Source organism: Neocloeon triangulifer, unplaced genomic scaffold (assembly GCF_031216515.1).
Source record: "Neocloeon triangulifer isolate White Clay Creek 2 clone unplaced genomic scaffold, ASM3121651v1 ptg000008l, whole genome shotgun sequence".
In the NCBI taxonomy this organism is placed as follows: domain Eukaryota; kingdom Metazoa; phylum Arthropoda; class Insecta; order Ephemeroptera; family Baetidae; genus Neocloeon; species Neocloeon triangulifer.
In genome coordinates, this window is record NW_026775550.1 from 2,710,190 (window position 1) to 2,731,511 (window position 21,322).

General features: G+C 35.1%; 1 protein-coding gene across 6 annotated transcripts in view; it reads right to left on the minus strand.

The window, feature by feature from the left end:
* LOC132194806 (otoferlin) overlaps positions 1-21,322 on the minus strand; it is a 49,176-nt gene that overhangs the window by 5,445 nt on the left and 22,409 nt on the right. For 2 of the 6 annotated variants that reach the window (XM_059616315.1, XM_059616312.1), the window contains exons 4-23: positions 17,316-17,545; positions 15,904-16,137; positions 14,745-14,937; positions 13,192-13,254; positions 12,445-12,529; positions 10,681-10,837; positions 8,191-8,377; positions 6,852-7,038; positions 5,773-5,987; positions 5,532-5,718; positions 5,016-5,206; positions 4,286-4,483; positions 3,591-3,707; positions 3,386-3,538; positions 3,043-3,243; positions 2,472-2,723; positions 2,001-2,210; positions 968-1,101; positions 378-546; positions 129-321 (exon numbers count right to left, since the gene is read on the minus strand). In XM_059616315.1, the coding sequence (XP_059472298.1) occupies positions 129-321; positions 378-546; positions 968-1,101; positions 2,001-2,210; positions 2,472-2,723; positions 3,043-3,243; positions 3,386-3,538; positions 3,591-3,707; positions 4,286-4,483; positions 5,016-5,206; positions 5,532-5,718; positions 5,773-5,987; positions 6,852-7,038; positions 8,191-8,377; positions 10,681-10,837; positions 12,445-12,529; positions 13,192-13,254; positions 14,745-14,937; positions 15,904-16,137; positions 17,316-17,545 (3,556 nt within the window). Of the gene's footprint in view, positions 1-128; positions 322-377; positions 547-967; positions 1,102-2,000; positions 2,211-2,471; positions 2,724-3,042; positions 3,244-3,376; positions 3,539-3,590; positions 3,708-4,285; positions 4,484-5,015; positions 5,207-5,531; positions 5,719-5,772; positions 5,988-6,851; positions 7,039-8,190; positions 8,378-10,680; positions 10,838-12,444; positions 12,530-12,919; positions 13,005-13,191; positions 13,255-14,744; positions 14,938-15,903; positions 16,138-17,315; positions 17,546-21,322 lie in introns of all 6 variants that reach the window. The other 4 variants (XM_059616314.1, XM_059616310.1, XM_059616313.1 and 1 more) reach the window with 3 other exon arrangements.

Consider the following 21,322-nt stretch of genomic DNA (forward strand, 5'->3'; position numbering starts at 1 on the left):
TAATATTAATGCATTTTGATCAAATTTATATATTTATTTAAAATAAAATATTTAAAATTACAATTTTATTTTATTAGATTTTCGTTTTTTGTTTTTTTTTTTTATGTAAGAATATAAACATTTTTTACTGTGATTTGGCTGGAGCTGCTGCGATTTTTTCCTCTCTTCCACCTCGCGCTGTTTTTTGGTGACGGGGTTGAACAAATATCGGTGAATCGAGTTGATCATGTGCGTGCCCACCAGGGTGTACCTGCCGAAACTGCGACAGTCGACCACCCTGACCGTGAGCGGCGGGCAGTACAACTCCTGCTCCGGCAACTCCTAATAATTTCACAATTTGCATTTTCAAAAGAAAAATTTAATTTTTCATTTTAAACCAGATCAATGAATTTGACGGGCGTGCTGAAATTGGGGTTTTTCCTTGCATTTGTGATCACAGACGAGTGCAAAATGTGGCCGGCACATTCGATGTCGACGCGCGGCTTGTCCACGGTCAACAGGTGGACGCGCTTCACGTCACGCAAGCCCCAGAACAAAACTTCGATTCTGACAAGAGAGCAAAAAGCCATCAATCGGCGAAAATGTAAAAATGAGTTTCATTATAGATTAGAAGCGTCATACAAAATCTTAGATATTAATTCAATCATATATCAGGATAATATTTTTAATAATAAGCCCAAACAGAAGCGTTCAATATTTGAATATTTTCTCAATTAATGGACTTATATGGATTTATGCATATGCCATATAAATAAGCAATTATTTAAAAATTAATCTATATTTATAGATTAAGAAGGTCGACATTTAAGAAATAAAATAAAATTAATATTATATTTTAATTTATTTATTGTAAATATAATGAAAATAATATGTATTAAATATATGAATGTTTAGTAAAATTTTATTTTAGTATTTTATGATGCTAATTAAAATACAAATAAAAAACTTAAAGATAAAAAAGTCTTACCTATATTTTGACAAAGTTGGCCTAATATCTGGCGGCACTGGCAAAATGGGCCCAGTGTCTTGTGTGATTGGAATGAGGCAGTCTTTGGGCGACGGCAATGCTGGAAGCTCGAATTCGAGTTGGCCTGGATCAACCTTAATTTTCAAAAGAAACGTCTTTTTATCAAAGGAGTGACAAGAAAATTATTTTTTTTAATATAAAATCGTATTGGATTTCGATCAAGTGCAAAATTTTGCTAGACATGACTCAGAAATTGATTCAGTAGAGTGCATGCCTTATTAATTTAATTTTTAATTATTTTGAAAAGGGTGGTAAAAGTTTGCTGAAAAAACAATCAATTACGAAGAAACACACCAAGATGTATAGAAAAAGTAGAGCTGGTGCTTTTACAAGTGCGGAGAAAAATTTGTGCTATATTTTACACGTTTTTAACATTTAAATTTAACGAGGAACTTGAGCACATTTAATTTTTTACAAATGGGTGGAAGGAAATAATTATTTCCAGTTAAATTAATTAAGAACATCGAAGTTGACACCTAAATTACATTATTTTGAATAATATTGCGAGGTGAAAAGTCCTTCACAACAGGCAGAGAGTATAGAATATAAAATGGGATTGTGAAATTTAGACGATCAAATATATATTTTTCTGGTCGTTCTGAATTGACTTGAAAACAAAGAAAATCTATTTGCAATTTACAAAAATTTTGAAAAAAAACCGACATAAAATTTGTTCACTTTTTGTATTGTCCTCAAAAACAAATTATTATTTATATTTAAATTTGACAAATCGATCAGTTTGTTATCGTTCAACATAAAAATAAATAAATAAATAAGGAGTAAAAACTAAAATTATTTCAATTTTGAAATCGAAAAACAATTTTGAAAGACCGTCTAAATTTCCTAGCCCTATAAATATGATAAAATTGATAATAATAAAGGGTGAGTTTTGAGAGCAGCAGAGGAGGCAGAAACACCGAAGACACCACCAATCAGCAGGCGTAAAAAGGGTGTCGCGCTAAAATTGCCATACCTCGTTCTGTCGACCTTTTTTTCGCGGTCTAAAATCTGGACGCCGTACCTCAAGCATTTCGAACATGGCGAGCAACTCGCCGGCGTGGTCGACGCCTCGGTTGATGTCAAACCACTCAAGTTTCGGCGGAAACTTGGGCGGCTCGTACGGCTCGCTCAGTAGCTTGACGTGCGGCTTGGCCATCGCTCGGCCGATGAACTCGGACTTGCCCTGAAGAAAAAGTTAAAAAAAAGTTTAACTTTTGTAAATAATCAATTTAAAGGAAAATTTAAATAGAGTTTGTAAATTTAAGATTTTATTTGGTAAAATCAAACTTTTCACTGTATGAAAAAAATGAGTATATTTTTTCGAATGAAAATGTATTTTTTAATTTTTCATAACTTGATTTGAAATTTGTTTGTTTGTTATGAATAAATAGTTAATAATTTACCATGCATCTGAGAAAATCTAATCCAATGAAAATTATCTCACAACTTTGTCCTGATCGAAAATCTCGATGACGATGTTTGGCGGCTCCTTTTTGATCTCCTCTCCCAATCCGCACACCATGAGCTCTGGAAAAACAAGTAGCTCGTCCCACGTGGGGCTCAACGTCTCGTCAACCACCTGCGTCGTCTTGCACCACTCCCCGGCCACGACCTGCGCGTACGGGTCGGACAGTCCGGACGCGTCCGAACCGATCAGAGACCGCGCTTGGTACATGTGAGCCCGAAGTTGGAAGTACTTGATAAAAAATAATAAATTTTTAATGTAGAAGATAATTTAGAAATTAAAAAGTAAAATTTTAAAATTGGCATTTATGACCAAAGACCAAAAAAAATTTATGTTAACTGGAATAAGATAAAATTTCATGCCCAAAATATAAAAAAATTGCTGTTAAAAAATTATTGATTTCAATTCAGCGCCAATAGGGAAATTTGAGCATTTGATGAACCCCTGATTTGAAGTTTTAATCACGTTTCAGAATTTAAAATACAAAATTTACTCGGTTTTAATTTTTGTAATGAATTTTCATGCATTGTTTCAAGGGAATAAAACTCACGTGTTTTTCAGTAAAGTGTATCACAGATGGGGGCAGAGCACGCGGTCGTTCTGCACTTTTGATTTCTTGCGACACTTCGTAACCAGCTGGAAGGCCGGAGACGAAGTTTTTCTTGTGCTTGGTCAAGCCGAGCCACAGGTAGATGCGCAGTTTGGCCTGAATGACCCAACCACTCACTCCGATTCCCCGTTTGCCAGGAAGCTGCAATTTTTTGTAAAGAAAATCAATTTTTTTCTAATAAATAATAAAGAAAATGATCAAACCCAAGTAAATCTAAAGCTCTAGCAGGAAGAAATTATCGTTAATAAGTGACAGAAAAACGAAATCCAATTACTGTTTTAACCTTGAGCAAGAGGGTCTGGACCTTTCCACAGTCTTTGCCGCTCTCCTCGCCCACCACGGAAAATATGAGGTCTTTGGCTTGAAGTCTTTGATAAGCCACCCTCTTTCCGCCGCTCACCAGCCACAGAAATATATCGGGCAGCGCGTGTTGCGGCTGCGGGTGTATTAATTAGAAACTCTGCGCGTTCCTTTGCCTGCAAACTCACGTCTTCGGCCAAGTAGCGCAGTCTTTGAAGATAGGATTGTGCAGTCTTGTATCGCTCTTTGATCGTGTGCTTGGCGACCAGCGCCTTCAAGTTCCTTGCCAGCGACGCAATGTGCTCCTGAGATTTCATAATTAAACGGGGGCTCAATAAGATCAAAGAGTTGCTTAAAATTATCAAAAGAAATAAGACTGACTAGGAATTAAAATAACGTGTTGATACATGATTCATTCAGTTCTCAAAATATTAAATTCAACAGAAGGATCAAATATTGTGATTATTTTAATGTAAATAATAATTATTAATTCTATTTCGTTGCATGGGAGTAAGTTATTTAATATAATTTTTGCAGGTATTGATCATAACGCTTACTGTTTATCCCTTACTTTGGAACATTAAATGTTAATTTACTATTAATATAACTTCCTGATGTAAGGACTCAAATAATTTGTAAATACAATTAATAATTATCTTTACAAAAAATATTCATAATACGTTTTAAGCCAATAAGACATCAAACATTAATAAGGTTAATGTGAAAACTGAAAAAAAGAATTACAATAATATTTTTAAATAAATTAAAATTTATAAATATAAAATTTTAAAATTTTTTATCATAATTTTCATAAAAATATTTAAAATTTAAATAATAAAATATAAAAGTAAACTCAAAACAATTAAATTGAACAAGATTTTACTATTTCTCTGACGCAGAGTTTCATGCGCTCGCGGTCCAACTTGGTTTTTCCAGCCGCCGTGCCCTGCAGGTAGCATCGCGAGATGGACAAGTACTTTCCGCACCCAAACGCCAAATCGTCCAGCGTCTGCTTCAGCGTTTTTTCCATGTTCGGGCTGTCGGCCTCAATCTGCAGGTGGCTTTCCAGAAGACCCTCCTCCTGCAATTCGTTCAGCTCGTTACTCCCTCACGAACGCAAAGCCAAGCGTTTTTTAAGTAGGCAACGTTCGCAACATGTGCGTCGAGCGGGATTGCATATGTAACCATTCAGATACACATCAAGGAGATGTTTTATTGCCGCAGCATGAACACGAAGAAGGAATGGGAGATGCGCATTTTTATGGCGGAATTTTCTATCTCAATTCATACTCTTTTTTATAGTTTTCAGAGAGAGTAAAGCAGCATCTTTGAAAATGAATAAATAAAAAAGTGTTAAAAAGGTACAAAATATTTAAACAAAATCTCATTTCCCTCTGCTGATTTTGCCTTAATTGTAGATTTGTCTCTATGAAATTTTTATTGCTATTTTTGTTTTAAATTTCCCTAAATATTTTTTTAATAAAGAAATCCTTTAATTTTCTCTCGAAACCTGATAAAAGAAAATGGTGACATATGATAATGAAATGTGACTACGTTTAATGATGGATAATAAGATTTTCTTGTACCGCAAGGGATAATAAAAGGGCACTTACAAGTTTTTCAATTATCCGCATGATGAGGTTGGAGTTGTACATCCTGCGCCTGTAGTCTGGCCACACGGAGCGCACGTACATGCACGGCTTGTCGTCCCAGTAGGGCAGGAAATGATAGAGCCGGTCGTGGGTCATCGGCTTGACAGGTGGCGTGGTGCTCTGCCAGCACGCGCTCTCCGCTGACACGTTGTCTGCCCAAATCGTCAATTACAGAAATTCGTCATAATTTTGAACCAACCAAAAATTGACATTGATTGATTTATTGCAAAAAGATTGAAAGGTCCAATAGAAAAAAAAAATTAATTAAATTTCCTGTAAATTCTTTTACAAAGTAAAATATCCATGGTGATAGGTCAATTTTACAAGTTTTTTAATTTCAATTGAAACTCTTTTGATTGAGAAAATTTAATTTTACAAAAATAATTAAATCTTTTTAGTAATTTCTGAGTTCACAAATTATAAAATTCCTTGAATTTCAGATATTCTTTTCCCTTTTTCATTTTTTTTTCAACCTACCAAGGTAGTCATCCCCCTCCTCTTCATCAATCTCCTGTGAAGACGAATTGTGACCGTCCAAGGAATTGCCCGCGTTGCCGATGCTCAGTTCAAAGAAGAGCGGCTTGTCGCCCAGTTTCTTATCAATCATCGTCGCGTCCATGATTGAGCCGAACAAGAAATACTCCTCGTTCTTCCCGTAATTGGACTAGAATAAATAAATGATCATTGCAATTGTTAGCAATGGACGATGTGCACTGACCTCGGTGATTGGGTACGAAGGCTCGACCTCGACTCCGGACGGCGCGATGTCGATGTTGTCGGTGATTTCGGTGCGAATTGCCACCAACAGCCTCGCGCGGTACGAAACGCCTTCGCCCAGCCCCGAGTTGAGACTGGCGTGTTCGTCCAACAGGCTGTAATCTCGGGTTGAGCCGTACAGGTGGATGAAGGCAGGACCGAAGGTTGGCAGAAAACCTTTTGTGGAGAATTAAAATTTAAAATTAAAATATTGCAAAGTTGTAATTGCAAGCTAAAAAAAAATGAAATTTTCTACATTCAGTAATCATGAAGTGTTAAATTTTGTACATATTTTTTTTATTGGGTTTTTAGTGTTGATATAAAAGATTTGCCTAAGAACTTGAGAATATTTTATTATATTACAATCCAATTCAATATTATTAAATTTTAAATTTTTTCTTTTCAACAATAAGCAAAATCTGCTCAAATAACTTCAAATAAAGAGGTAAAAAATATACATCAAGCTTTTCTGGAAAATGTTCTTATTCTTTAAATTATGCTGCTTGACTTAAAAGAAAATATCGAATTTCAAGCGTATAAAGACTTTTAATAGAGTGGCTTCATTTGGATTTGTACCGTACTTAATCGCACAAATGATACTCCAATAATTCCAATACTTTTTACCAGTACAACTATGTAAGTCGATCAATCATGGGACAATAATGTGTAAACTTGTTGCAAAAGTGAGATTATAATCATATTAGTTGAATATTCATAGAACCACAGCCGAATATGCCCCTACACCAAATATTTTGTCAACATTATCTACAAACATTAATAAGCTTGCTGATTAAATTTAATAGTTAAATATCTACTGCAAATAATTTGAATGGCAAAGTATGAGAATAAACAAAAATAATGTTAATAATAACACTGATGAGCAATGTAATTTAATATTATTTATATTTAAATAAACAAAAATATTAAATATATAAAGAAATTTAAATAACATATATAAAATTTTATTTTATTTATGATTTAAATTTAAGTTTAAAGTTTTGTTTTAAAAACTCTATATGAATAATCCTTTATTTTCCCGACCTTTTTCTCCGTCATTTGAAATGGTCTTCAGATCAATGAAGTGCGTGCCGATGATGGTGTTGTTGACTTGGTCGTTGTCCCGCAGCTGGATTTTGATTCTTTGGCACAGCGGCGGGAACATCTCGGAAAAAACGATCTGCTCGTTCCACACTGGTGCGTAGCAATTTTTCTTCACGCTCGTCTTACCCTGAAAGGGCAATAAAACGATTAAATTCCACCCACCGCCTTGAAGGAAGTTTCGATTTCTCGTTTCTTTTTTGCGCGTCGCCGTCGGCCATTGTGTCAAATCACGCGAAACTCTCGACCGACTGACTTGATCATTCTTCGTAACGAGACTAGGACGCTTTTTTTATACTTGAGAGCTTCTGAATATAGAGCGTGCAGCCTCTCAAGATATATGAACAATGCGTAAACCCACTGGGAATTATTAATGGCATACACGCGAGTATGTAGAGAAATAAACCATTTTCGCTTTTCTCTTCCGTTCTGCAAACGGCGAATAACAATGCAGGACTTTCCAATTATAAACTAACCCTTAAGTAGAGAAATAACTTAGTGGAGCGTGGGATTAACTTTCCATTGTTTTGAAACTCTAGCGGAGAAGGAATAAAATGCACTCTTTTGTTTAGAAAACTGGAAAATGAACTCCTTCACTTCCATATTGTTCATAGTTTAAAAGCGAAAGAAACTAATTTTCCATCTCTCACAAATACTGACATTTATTTTGTCTGAAGTAAATTTAATTAATTTGCAGCAAAAAGCAAACACGCAATTATTAAGGATTTTCGTATTTTCTTTTTATGTCAGTGGATTTCTTTTTAATAATTTTATTAAAATTATTTTGATAAGCAAAGTGATTCTTGCATATTTTAAAATAAACTTCATTATGCAAATTTATCATTGCAAATTATTTCATGCAGTTAAATTCAGTTGTATTAAATTTGAGCTGCAGCGGAAAAAAGCAATAAAGAAAAACATCTCTACATTCATGACGAATAAGTAGAGCGTCTTCCCGGCTTTAAATACGAAGATAAATTAAGTATGAGCTCCATTAATTAAGCGTCATGTTTTCACTTGAATAATCTCATTAGCTCGCAAGGATTATTCTTGAGTGAAATTCAATTAATTTGACAAGTTACGCCTTTCTCAGCAAGAGACACTCGATAGAATTATCTCAGAAATTAATTTCTTATGAAGAAATTGTTATTGATACTTTTGAGCTAGAAAAATGTATTTTCTATTGAAACTTCCTTTTACTTGACAGCGGTGCAAATTGTTTTTGTTCGTGACAGCCGGATTTTGGCGGAATGTGCGATCTTATTGTATTTCTCCAACTCACCGTGAGGCCTGCGAACGAAACCTGCACGTAGGGGTCAACCAAATCCTTCACCTCGCCGGTGAAAGCCCTTTTCACGTTGGCCATGATGGAGGAGTTCATTTTCGGCAGGCCGTCCGCCCTGTAGACGCGGACGATGAAACGCGCCCGTTGCCGCTCCACCGGCACTCCCTCGGGCAACAGCAGGTTCCTAATTTCCAAGCATATTATTCTAATTAATGCACGTTCATCACCGACGAATAATAATTTGCGACAGTACATAGCAGGCTCAAGATCAAATGTCTAGACTTGCAAATTCTGGAAATTAAAAACAAAATTCAGCTACCAACTTTAAATTTTGCTATTAATTTTTAATCATGGAATATTGAGTAAAAATATAATGCTTAAAAAATACGCTTGAATTGAAAACAAAATAAGAATTTTTGGCAAGAAAATTTTCTCTTCAGCGGGAATAATCCTGGCGGGGAAAAAATTCATAATTTTGTGGCGTTTTGAGCAAATGTTTTTTAACTTTTTTTATAGAGAGTTTTTAAAGTCACAGTAAATTTCTTTAGCCAATTTTTTTGGCTTGCAGGCTTTTTAAGGCAAAGTTATAAAAGCTTTAAAGATCCTCTCCGGTCATTTGTATTGCTCTCGATTCTAAAAGATTGATAAATTTTGAGTTTATCTTGTGAAAACACGATGTGAAAATTCCAAAACGTTGCGTCGCAATCAAAAGAAATTCGAAATAAGAGTGATTCGCGCGAAAAACGTGTGAGAATTGAGTAGCCAATCAGATCCATCAGTTTGTTCCAAAAATTACAGAATTTTGTCACATTGGCGCTGCGATCGCTGATTTTACCGTTTTCTGCACAGCGCCGTGGGGCATCAGTGGCAAAATCAGCGATCGCAGCGCCAATGTGACCAAATCCTGCAGTTTTTGTACAAAACTGATTGATCTGATTGGCTACTCAATTCTCACGTTTTTCGCGCGAATCACTCGTATTTCGATTTTCTTTTGATTGCGACGTAACGTTTTGGAATTTTCACATCGTGTTTTCACAAGATATACTCAAAATTTATCAATCTTTTAGAATCGAGAGCAATACAAATGACCGGAGAGGATCTTTAAGAAAATGAATTCTATTTTGGAAAACTAATTTTTTTTTTATTCCTTTTGTTTTGAAAATTCCATACCAGTTTAATTAAACTGCCTCCAAATAATGAGATTCTTTTCAATTCTTCTACTTATCAAAAATTACGGGAAAAAACATTATTTTAGTATTATTTCTTCAAATTTGCAAGTCATAAGCGAGTGTCTAACTACATCAAACGCAGTAAACAAAGTGTTTGGTCAAAAATTAATTAAATCTTATTAGTTTCTCACAAATTAATATTCATTAAATGAGCTGATTTAATCAAAAGTTGTTGCTTTTCTAATTAAGTCACTTAAGGTGTTCTTTCACGAGCAATATGAAGATGCCAATGTGATAATATTGCGTGAAAGAACGCGGAAAATGCGTTCAGCATTCCTGAAGCAGCTCATTACACCGGCGTCCCGGGCCGGGAAAATAAAAGCAGAAAGCCTGAGAGTGAGAGCTAATGATGAGGGATGAAAATTAATTTAGTTGCGCTCTCTCGGCAGCTAGAATTCTTACTCTGGTCCATGCGCGCCCACGTAAAATCTTCTCGCCAGAAGGGAAAGCAAAAAGATCAAAGGCATATGACGCAGGGTTTGGTATTGGCATAGAAGGGAGAACAGCAGAGACATTTAAATTACATTCGGCAAACAGTCGCACTTGCCGAAGATCTTGATTATCTTTGAAATTACTTTTTACTTTGAGATCTCAATATTAGATAATTTCCTTAGTAGTTTCTTAATTCGCACAAATGATAAAATGAAATTATTATTTTATAGATATTAAAGAAAATTAATGTTTTTTAACAAGTCTGGAAAAATCAATCGACTTTTTTTGATTTATTCAAATTTTGGGCAATAAATGAAAACAATTGTTGATTTTTCTAGCCAGAAAAATTGCTAGAATTCAGAAAATTTTAATTATTAGCATTCTTGTTTTCCAATCTTTTTATCAATATCATTTACTTTATAACAAAAAGACTTCAAGAATGAGTGTTATATTTTTCTTCAGTAAATTGAATCCATCGAAAAAAAAAAACTAAAATTACGCGTGTTCAAAAATATGGGAAAATGAGTTACTAATTAAGGAAATCAGATCAACAAAGTTCTATAAAAATGTTTTTTTTATAACTCAATTTATGCTTGCTATATTTTTTTTTTTGAGAAATTAAATCTCCTTTCAAATTGACGTCCTCACAGCCTCTGTTTTTAAATTATGGAATTCAAACCAGTATCAATAATTAATATTTCACTTAAATTATGGCTAAATATTTTCAAAATTCTTCTACAGTATATTTTTTATTCATCATTCTTTTTATGTTTATTTAGTTTCAATAATTTAGAATAATGCATGAGTGTGGAAATTGTGCACTCACGCCTCAATGTCGTCCTCGTCCTTTTCGCTCTTGGGCGGCACTTTGACCGAGTCTCCCTTGCCGATGACGCTGATATCGCATTTCAGGTAGCCCTTGGGGCCGCCGGCGAAGTCGTCGGGGTCGCTCAGCAGGGCCCACTTGTGGTAGAACTGGTGGTCTGCGGGACACGCGCTGGATTAGGCTCGGCGCGTCAAAATTATTTATGGCCTCCACGAGAGCCATTCATTCATGCAATTGTGCGCGAAACGGGAGAGTGCAATTTGCAGGGTGATGTTGGCGAGAGGAAAAGAGTTGAGTGACTTAGACTTCCGCAACCAGTGGCGGTGCTGGGACGAAAAAACGGCCAATAAAAATTGGACTAGCATGCATGCGTATTACTTGATTCACTATGAGGAATGTATTTTTGCTTCTGACAAACTCAACTGCAATTTTGAGAAAAGCATTTGATGGCGATTATCAATTTACCTTTCAAAGCATCAGAAGCGAGCCTGAAAAATCTTTAATGTCTGTCAAATCCGTCGTATGAATGGAATAGTAAAATAAATTTGTTGTCTTCTTTTCCAATTGCATTTTAGTGTCAGAAATTTTAATACTTATTTAAAAAAACCTTGCGCGAATTTTAGAGATTTTAAATTATCAATAATTGTAGCATTTTTAATTGAGCAGACAGAAAATATAATTTATATTTTGGTATTAATGAAATTTCTGAAGGGTAATAATCAAACATTATTGGTCTAATTACTTGGAAAATTTAATTAAAATAAATAAATAAAAGCAATAAAAGTTAATGTCTAAATTTCGAGAAAAAAATTAAGATATTATTTATATAATAAAACAAAATATTAAAACAGTCAAAGTTTAAATAATAATATTGTTAGTATTATATTCTTAAACTTGCAACCGCCACTGGCTGTAAACAAAACAACTGCATGGTGCATTGGTATTTTCTCTCGAGGGAAAACGCATGCAATTTCCAGGTGTTGAGGTGAGAGAGATAAATGAAAACAGTTATGCAAATATATAATCATCTCATGACGGTGTGTCGGGAAATAAATAAAAATTCTTTTATCCGCCACTTTTTCAATGAAAAATGCAAACAACAACAAGAAGAGAGTGGTGAAGGAAAACATATTGAATATTAATATATTGGACGGTCGATTCATTGCGGAATGAAGATGATCAGGAATGCGAATAATTTATGGTGAATATGGAACTACGCATTTGTAATTTTCTCTCAACTAGTGCCAATGTAATGAAAAGAGAGATCAGGGTGAAGCTTGAACTGCAACATACCTAGAAACTTGAGGTTCAAAATTAAAGAAATTTTTCAACAGCTAAATAAATAAACATAGAGAGCATTCCCTTTTTTTTTTAAATATTAACAAGCAAACAAAGCGGAAATTAGCTATGAATATATAATATGATGATGGAAATGAAAATCGTCTAGCTATAGTTTTGTACACGCACGGGCAGAGAGAATTGGGCAGCTCGACATGACCACGAAAAGTACAGCATAGAGACAGTTGAAAATGGGAAAAGAAATTAACAAAACTACAGTCCGGCGTGAAAACATCAAATGTCATGAATATGGAAATATATATGAGAGAAAGAAAGAGAGAGACACGTACACAAAAATGTAAGTAGCTCTATACAATGGTATTACAAGCACGTTTTTTTTGTTTTTTACTTTGTATATTATTTAGTTTTAATTATGCTTTTTTTTCTCCGGGTACAGTTTTTATTTTTGGAAAATATTAACTATACCTGGTTGCGACCAAACTGTAGCAACATCAAGTTTAAAGCTGCCCAACATTTTGTTATGCCTGAGAATATTCCTTGATTGGAGAACCTAAAGTCAGCGGCATTCCAAGAGAACAAAAAAGAAACACTCAAAAATTATCCAAGCCAGAATAAGACTATGATTTTTTTTTTTCTTTAAAAAAAATCATATTTAAAAAGAATAAGTAGTGTCAAGTATATTGTGCACATTTTGTTTCGGATGAGAGAGAATTACAATAGTTTAAGGGATGAAATTTTTTATCCAAAGTAGTTGTTCTTTTCGCACCTGTAAATTAAATATCAAAGAGGAGAATAAAAGAAAGTGCCGTCTCAAAATGGAAAAGGTGAGACAGAGAGAAAGAGAGACAGATTTGTAAGGAGAGTGGAGGAGAGGGCAAAAAATCGAAGTGTGTATTAAGGATGCAGCAAAAAACTCTTATAAGTTTCTTTGTTTAAGTACCGGGAGCATCAAAGACGGTCTTCAAGTCTATCTTGAACAAACCGACTAGAGTGCCGCTGGCAAAGATTTTTCTAGAGTGCAACACCTGAGGCGAGAAGAAGAGCAAAATATGAATTATTTCATCAATTTGTTGCAGCAACAAATCCTCTCTCATCTTGGCATTTCCTTGTTTATAACTATTACAGACATGCGGGATTTTTTTCTCCTACTTTTTTTTAAAAATAAATTCGAGAGGATTAATTTGGGTGTTTATTAAAAATGCAATTTCTTACCGAAAGGGTGATGATTTTGTCGAACAGCATCATTGGCGGCATGTGGAAGTCGAACACAAAATACTGGAACAAAATTTACATTTCCGTAAAATTTCCGAAGGGACAAAACTGTTGCCGTTATCCCTAAAGTTATGCGAGGCTCTCGACTGCCAATTAACCCTTTTCGGTCCTAAATTTGGCTCTGCGGTTTTGCTTGCAGAGGCGAGGCCAGGCGGATTCAATTAATTAGCTCGGCCTTTGATGGTTTGTTTATGCGAGCCGCATTGAATAGGAAATTGTGCGAGATTATTTTGAAATTAATCCTATCAAGGAAAAAACGCGTGTTCTGGAAATTTCACCACTATCGGCAAATCAAAATTGACCTTTCCGAAATGGAGCCTTTCAAAGACAATTAAATTTATCTTTAAATCTACCCTTTTATTAAAAAAGAGACCAACTTGCTCTTTTATTTTCGAGCAAAAAGGCTTTTCGAGCTTTGTGAAGTTGCTCTTTAATCTGCCACGCTGCGCCAGGAAAAAAGAGGAACGGACATTTGTGATTCACTCTCAGAAGCTCCATTGCGCGCGGGAGCTGATCCTGATAAATATTCATTCAGAGACTTAATGGAAGCAAACAAAAGCACTTGTGGACGAGAAGTGGAGCGCTAAATAAAAGAACGTTGAATTGATAATTGATTCAATTTGAACTCACTTTTCCTCTTTGGAATTTATCCTACAGTTAGAAAATCAAAATTTCTGGAATTGACTAGTCTTTCAAAATGATTTTAAGCACAATTTTTCAAAAATTGAGAATAGATATCCTAATCTTACAAGATATTTTCTAAACGATCCAATCATGGATATTGGACTTTCAATTTCGGATCAAATTTTATAGCTTAAAAAATTGCGTAATGCTGTTAAGTTATGAGACCAACAAATCCAATTAATACTCAAAATTTTAAAATTGTTTTTTTAACTAAATTAATAAATTAATTTTTCTAATAATCATTTAAATATTTTACTACAATCGTTATTTTTTCCCTGCCATTTACTATTTCATTTTTTGTCATTTTCTGAAAATAGACATATTTTTGTATCTCTCAAAGTATCAATAGCCTCTACCCCCATCAATAGAAATAGACAACGCCGCACTCTGATGTCTCTTTCAGCCATTGAGCACTGCAGGTGAAATTTTCGGATGGCCGCCTTAAGGACGTGCAATTGGAGAAGAGAAAATAAATAAAGGGCCCGGCTCAACACTGAGAAAATTCTATCCGGTCCTTCTTTTTCCTTATCGATTCCCAGCAGCAGCCATCGTGAATTTTTGCTCCAAGGAAAAAGAAAAACATAAAGCAAGAAAGGCTCGTGGCGAATTTTTCTCTATCTTGAAGGCTTCTCGTATGAGTTAAAGGCCTGCAATTTCATGAACTCGCCCCTTTCCTCGGCGTTCCTTTGGGCGCAGAGATTAATTGCAACCCAAGACGGAAATAGAGTGGTTGGATCAAAAGAATTTTTATGAGTTTTCGTTCCTACTTTTGTAAGGTTTTGCAATTAATCCAAATATTTTGTGCTCACCTCATTGTAATAGGGGCAGTTGGTGCTCTCTTTGACGCTGGTGTATTTCTTCTGGTCGCCCACCTGGACGCAGACCACGGGGTCCATGTTCAGACCGGCCAGTTGACGCGCCTCGATGATGGTGATGCACAACTGGAAATCTTGCGACTTGAGCAAATTTGACGGAGTTCGTTGATGGTGCGATGCTCGCAGCCTGAAATCATTTTCAAACCATCAAATTAAAATATTTCTCGTTCATAATGCTTCTAATTTAAGGTCAAATTTGGTACCGATCGACTCATCTCATATCAATTAAAATGGTTCTAATAAGTCTAATTATATGAATTTAAGGGGGCTAAAATCAATTATAATTATCATTTTTAAATAAGATAAGTAAATATCTCGATAGTTGTAAAGGATGTAAATTATAAAATCTTTTTAATTTTCCAATGTTTTTTTTTTTTGCAAATATTTTCATAATACGTGCTAATGTCAAGAAAACAATAAAAAAATATAAAAATGAAATCATTTCAACTCCCTAGATTGGTCAAATTATTTGTAAGAAACGTAACTGTAACTTTTAAATTAAATAAAACGTAATTAACATGTTTTAATCAGCGTTGAGAATTATATAATTAAAATGGGCCTTTCCATTTAAACTTTTTACGTATCTTGAGGCTCCACAGCAAAAATTAAAAAATAAAATTATGTCGCAGGTGTAATTAACAAGCTCAAATTAATCCTTTACAACGCATTATAAAACTGGATGTTGTAAGCTCTTTTAATGGCACCTCGCGCTTCAATCGCAGAGAGCACTTTTAAATTCATAAGTCAATTTACAACCACACAACGCACTCTGCAGCAGAGTCTGGTAATGGAAAATATAATGAAGTGCGTGCAACGGCGAGGGAAAAGTTCCAGCGGATCTTTTTTATGGGCATCGGTAAAGCCCTGCTCCGTTGGAACTGTTGGAAAATCTCAAATCCCATTGCAGAGAAAAAGGAAACTCATTGAAAATTCTGTTTATTCTTCCGCTCCACGCTGTGCAAAAGAAAAACTGCTTGTTTTTCTATCTCTTCAAACGCGCCCAAAAGTAGAAGAAAAAACTAATTTTTTTTCTTCTACTCATAAGAAAAACTCTCTCACACGAGCGATTGCAGAATGTAAATGAGAAACTGACCTTTTCTTCGTGACGTCGAGTGAATTGGCGTCGAGCAGACTATCGTTGTCCGACTCGAGGGAAGACTGGCTTCCGGCCCTGGAGGAGGCCTGTTCGCCGACTGGGGTGCCAATTCCGTCCAAGCCGCTGCGGCCTCCTTGCAACAGGGCCCTTTCCTCGTCCTCCGATGACACGTCCCGAGGCGGCCGCTGTTTTCCCAGGCGGATCAAACTGCGCATACTTCGCAATGCAGAACTAAAGTCAGATAAAAAAAAGGAAATTTAACTGAAAATCACATTGGATATTGTAATTGCGTTAAAATTGTATAAAATTTATGAATTTAAAGAAATTTTTATTTGACAAATTGAGCGGTAATTAAGAGGTTAGTTTGATATTTTTTTTTTTTAAACGTTTTGCATGTTTTCTCATCATGAGTTGAATTTAACTTTCTAAATATGCCTGATTAAATTTAACTAAACGCATGGGATTTTTTTCTTAAATTTTGCTCTTAGGGTGGGATAAAATTAATTATTCCTTATTTCTCTGCAGTTGTGACACTTATTTATTAAGAAAAATAAAAATCAATCAAAATTGGTTAACAAAAAATTAGATACAAAATACCAATTAATTATGAATCAATGGTGTTAAAATTTAGGGATGTTTTTTTTACTATTTATTTGTATAATTTGATATTTTTTTTTTAATTAATTGAAGAAGTTTATTTTTATCTGCTTTACCATTATAATTATCCGGATATCCAAATAAACTTAATCAAACGTAATCAATTAATCATTTTGTCAGAATTAAACAAATACCAATATTACAGCACAAATGTTCATGAATGTGAACTTTTAATAACGTGTGTGAGGATTAACCATGTCGTGTTTCCATTTCATTTGTAAATCCTAATTGAAAATTGTCCATTCAGGAAGCAAAAAAAGAAATAAACGGGCATGTATGGTCAATTGAGCGAACAGCACACCGTGTATGGTTTGTATATTTCCTAAGTGCTTTTATGCCCTAGAGAGGAACTGAGCAGCGCTTTTGATGTGCATTTGCTTCCGTGCAGGGCAAACAGGTCGACGGGCGCGCGACGCGAGTTTAATCAGTCAAAGGGAATATCCACCTAATTATTTCACAGACATATAACGCAGAGAGCACAGATTTATACACGGCTGAGGTCAAATTGACGGAGAATGAGGAAGGCTGCGTTTGTTGACGGAGTAATCTAAATTTATGCGGCGCCCAACAAAACCCCAAAGAACACACAAAATGAGAACGTCCAGAAATTACTCGCTCCGCAAACACAGGAAATTTGAAACCCGACGCGCTCTATATTAAATTTCTGCGGCGTTCTCTTCGGATTTATAGTTTTTTCGACAGCAGCTCTTGTCAAAGTTTGCAACTTATCTAATTAGCGTTTCTATTCCTACCGTTTCCTTCCTGGCGCGGGGCTTTTGTCGATTGTTCTGCTCGTCGAGGCCTGTTCGTGACTCCAAGAGGCCCTTCGCTCGTTGCTTGTCAACGTTTTCTCCAGGTTGGCGATGTTCTGTTGAATGTCCACCAGCAGCCGCTCCTCGTCCATGCCCTCGTCCGGTGACCAGCCGTCAATACTGTCGTCCGTCCCAGGTACCGTGTAACGCATCTCGAGAGAAATCGTGGCCTAGAACAACCAGAGCAAGTTAAGTAAATGTAAAGGAAACTAGTATTTTTTATTTATTTTAAAATTGTGATTTTTTTTTCTGGAAAACGTTTTCAAAAATTTATGCGTTTTCTGTTTTCAATTTTTCTTTTAGTTAATTTTTATAATATTTTGAATTTGCATATTGGTTTGGTCAGGGATTGATTGCCTTTCGGCAGAAAAAAATACTTTTGCGCTAGTTTTACAATAACACAGTTTAGGGACTTCAAAACTTTTCAATCTAAACTTGAAATAATTTTGATCAAAAGTTTTTAGATTGGCAAGTTAATTTAAAAATGATTCTGTATTAATTATTGCAACAATAAATTTCCCTTTAATTCAATAATATAGATTGAAATTTGATTAATATCATCAAACTCATTTCTGACACTATCACGAATAATGTGTTGCTATGAAACCTTTAACCTGGTAAAGTAAAATTATTGCTTATTGTTTAATTAAATATCCCATTTTTTTAAGGTTTTAAATTTCAAAATTCCTCATTTATGAATTTTACTAACTAAATGTAAAGAGGAAATATAAATTTTAGAATTTATGTGACTGAATTCATTAAAGACTGCCGATAATTATTTGTATAACTCGCATTTTTTCATTTCAAATATCCTATGTTAATAAACATCATCAAAATCAAACATATCAAAACATGAAAATATCCCTTAATAATACTTCATTTAAAAAAAAATATACCAGAAACGTTGTGCAGACTGGGGTAATTTATACATAATTATATAGATTATGTGTTTTTAACAATAATAATAATATATAAAAACACGAAAAGGAATTAGTGTTTTTAATAAAAATTGTTAATAAAACGTAATTTTAAAATAAAATATAAAATATATATTAGTTTTAAATGTTTCTAAATCTTAAAATTTTTAGTAAATATATACCTTTTTTTAAACTTATAAATTAGAAGTTTGCTTGAAAATACTAAGATTATAATATTTTAAATTCCTTAAAAAAAAAATATATTACATACGTTAAACTTGTGTTGCTGTAAAAATTTAAAAATTTACTTTCATGGATCTCATTATCAGACAACAAGTGGTCCCATTAAAGTGAATAGGAATACAAAAAGTCCATGTTGCCATGATGGCCATCAAATTATCGTTGACGAATTAGACGAATTCGATAATGAATCATATCTAATTGTTAAACTAGACACACGTGACCAATCGCAATCCCCGATTAAATCAATTCCACGTTGACATTACATTACCATTGAAAAAAAAACGACTGCATGTCTATTTTTGTGTGTCAATATATCAATGAAAGAGTTTGTTGGTAAACCCTTGGGTTGAAAAGTTGCCTCCCTCCTCAACAAACATTTCTCTGTTTGTTTGTCACCAATCGCACAAATTACCAATCGACGTGAGAGTCAGCAACTGAAAACACGTCTCTCTCTACGGAGACGGCGAACGTTCGTCTCGCGTTTGAATCAATAGCGCGAATCTCCTCCTCGCTCCAACTCACTTCAAAATGCAAACAAGCAGCCCCAGCAATCATAAACAAACGAAGTAATAATCCTCATCCCTCTCCGGCATCCTCCGTTTTGCAATCACGACGATGGTTTTGATCAAGCGTGCCCGCGTCTTCCGAATTAATATCGGGCGACGCGCATTTCGGAAATTCGCGTTACGTGTGTGCACTTTCCTCTCTCTCTCTGGTTCATAGTTAATCTGGCACGTAAGCACACAGAGACTGTGTAAGTGGTGCCTATAAAGTACGTTTTAACGGAGTCTCGCATATTATGCAACGTGCACGGCGTTTCCAATCTGCCGGTTGCATGGCGTGGAAGTGGCAGGCGCCGCCGTTTTAATTCGCTTGCTGGCGGAAAAAAGGAGGTCGTTGAGCTTTAAAAGCCACTCGTAATTCATCGTAAATGGAGCAATTCATCTTTTGATCTGATAATCGCTTGAGTAATTGCTCAGATTTAAAAGAGGATTGGCGATCAGTCTTTTTTTTTCTTAACAGAGCAAATCGTTTTCGAACACTGGCAGTAATTTCCCCTCACTATTATCTTGAATTAATTTAGAAAGAAAATTATTACGGAAATAAATAATAATATATATAAATTTTGATGTGATTATATTATTGTTTGACAGAGGAAAATCTCGATTCTAGCTATAGACTATAGAATTACTGTAAAATGCAATCAATTTTAAAATTTTATACCTTCAAGTGTGGCAGATTTATTAACTTGAAAAACTTTAAAAAAGGCCTGAAAATATGCAAATTTCATCCAGAAGAAAAAGAACAAAAACCATCTCACTTAATCCCAAACATAATTGATCTTAAGTAATTTCTAAGAAAAATTCAAATGCTTTGACAATGTTTATTCCATAATATACACTTAATCATCGCAAATATATCTCTTAAACTATAACACATAATACAGACAAAACTATATAATATGCAGCAAATTATTCTCAACGATCCGAATAAAATAAATAATATTTCAAATAAAACAGCCAGTGGAACTGAAGCTGTGCCAAATTTAGCAGATTTTTTTCTCGGAGGCCGTGGAGCTGCGAATCGATTTTTACTTGCACACTTACATTTTACAAAGTGCAATAAAGGACAGTCCTCTCTTCCAACTGCAGCTGCGGCGACGCTAAATTGGCCGGGCCGCTCTTTACAAAGAGGGAAAAATCCGAATTTCCTTTTTTCCCTGTGACTTTTTCCTTAGTCGTTTCATTTGTATTCCCGGAAAATGTTCGTTTTCCATCCAGAAGCGCCATTTCCAGACCAGTTACCGGTTTGTTGTGAGGAGAAGAGATCCTGCACCGCATCCCCTAAATAATTTATAAAGACGCAGAAGAGGGACCGGTTGGGCGGAGGGAAAACAATAATGGAGCGAGCGAGAGAGAGAATCGCGTTGGTCAACAGATGGGTCAATTTGGACCGGGTCGCATGACTCGGTTTGATATTTGGCGAGGGTGGCAAATCTGCTGCCTGGGCAGCCGAAAGCGAGAAAATGAATTTTTCACCGGAAAGCAAACGAACGAGTGCAGCTGGCGCGCCGCCGCGCCTGCTGCCGGCGCAACTTTGTTTATCTCTCCATATTTCGGGGGTAATCGAGTCGGTAGGAACGTCATCTCGACCCGCAAATTGGACGCAACCCTCGCCTCGCGAAACTCGACTGCTTTCTTTGCAGTAATAGAGTGAGACGCAATCTAATTCCCTGGCGAGTTGAGCCTCCGAGGCCAGCTTTGCAAGTTTACCTGTTACTTCTGCCCGGCAAGAGTTAAATCTTCTTGCCCGCTTCCTAATGGATTTGGACCGACCGAAAGCCCAGGACGGAGGCCAAAACGTGTTCATCAGACTGAGTAATTGGCCGGTTCACCTCACTTGCTCGGAAATCTATGGTTGTTGTAACACCTTGAGCCTTAAAGACCAAATCCTTCACGTCTTTCATTATTGTTTAACGAAACCTGTTTATTATATTATTCTGAGAGACAAAATTGATCTGCATTGTAATTTTATATTATTGATTGCATTTAATATTGCTTTAGTTGCAAAAATGTTTGTAATTGGGTTCAGATCGACAGCAACTTTGCCCAAACTTTGCTTTTAATAAAAAGGTTTCTATAAATTCTGCTTAATTTTATATATTTATAAATTTGGTTTAAATTTTTTTTACTTATTTAATATTTTAATTTTTATTAAAACAAATTTTATAATTTTAGTTTATTATTAAAATTCATTGAATAGTGATAATTAACATATAAAACTTCT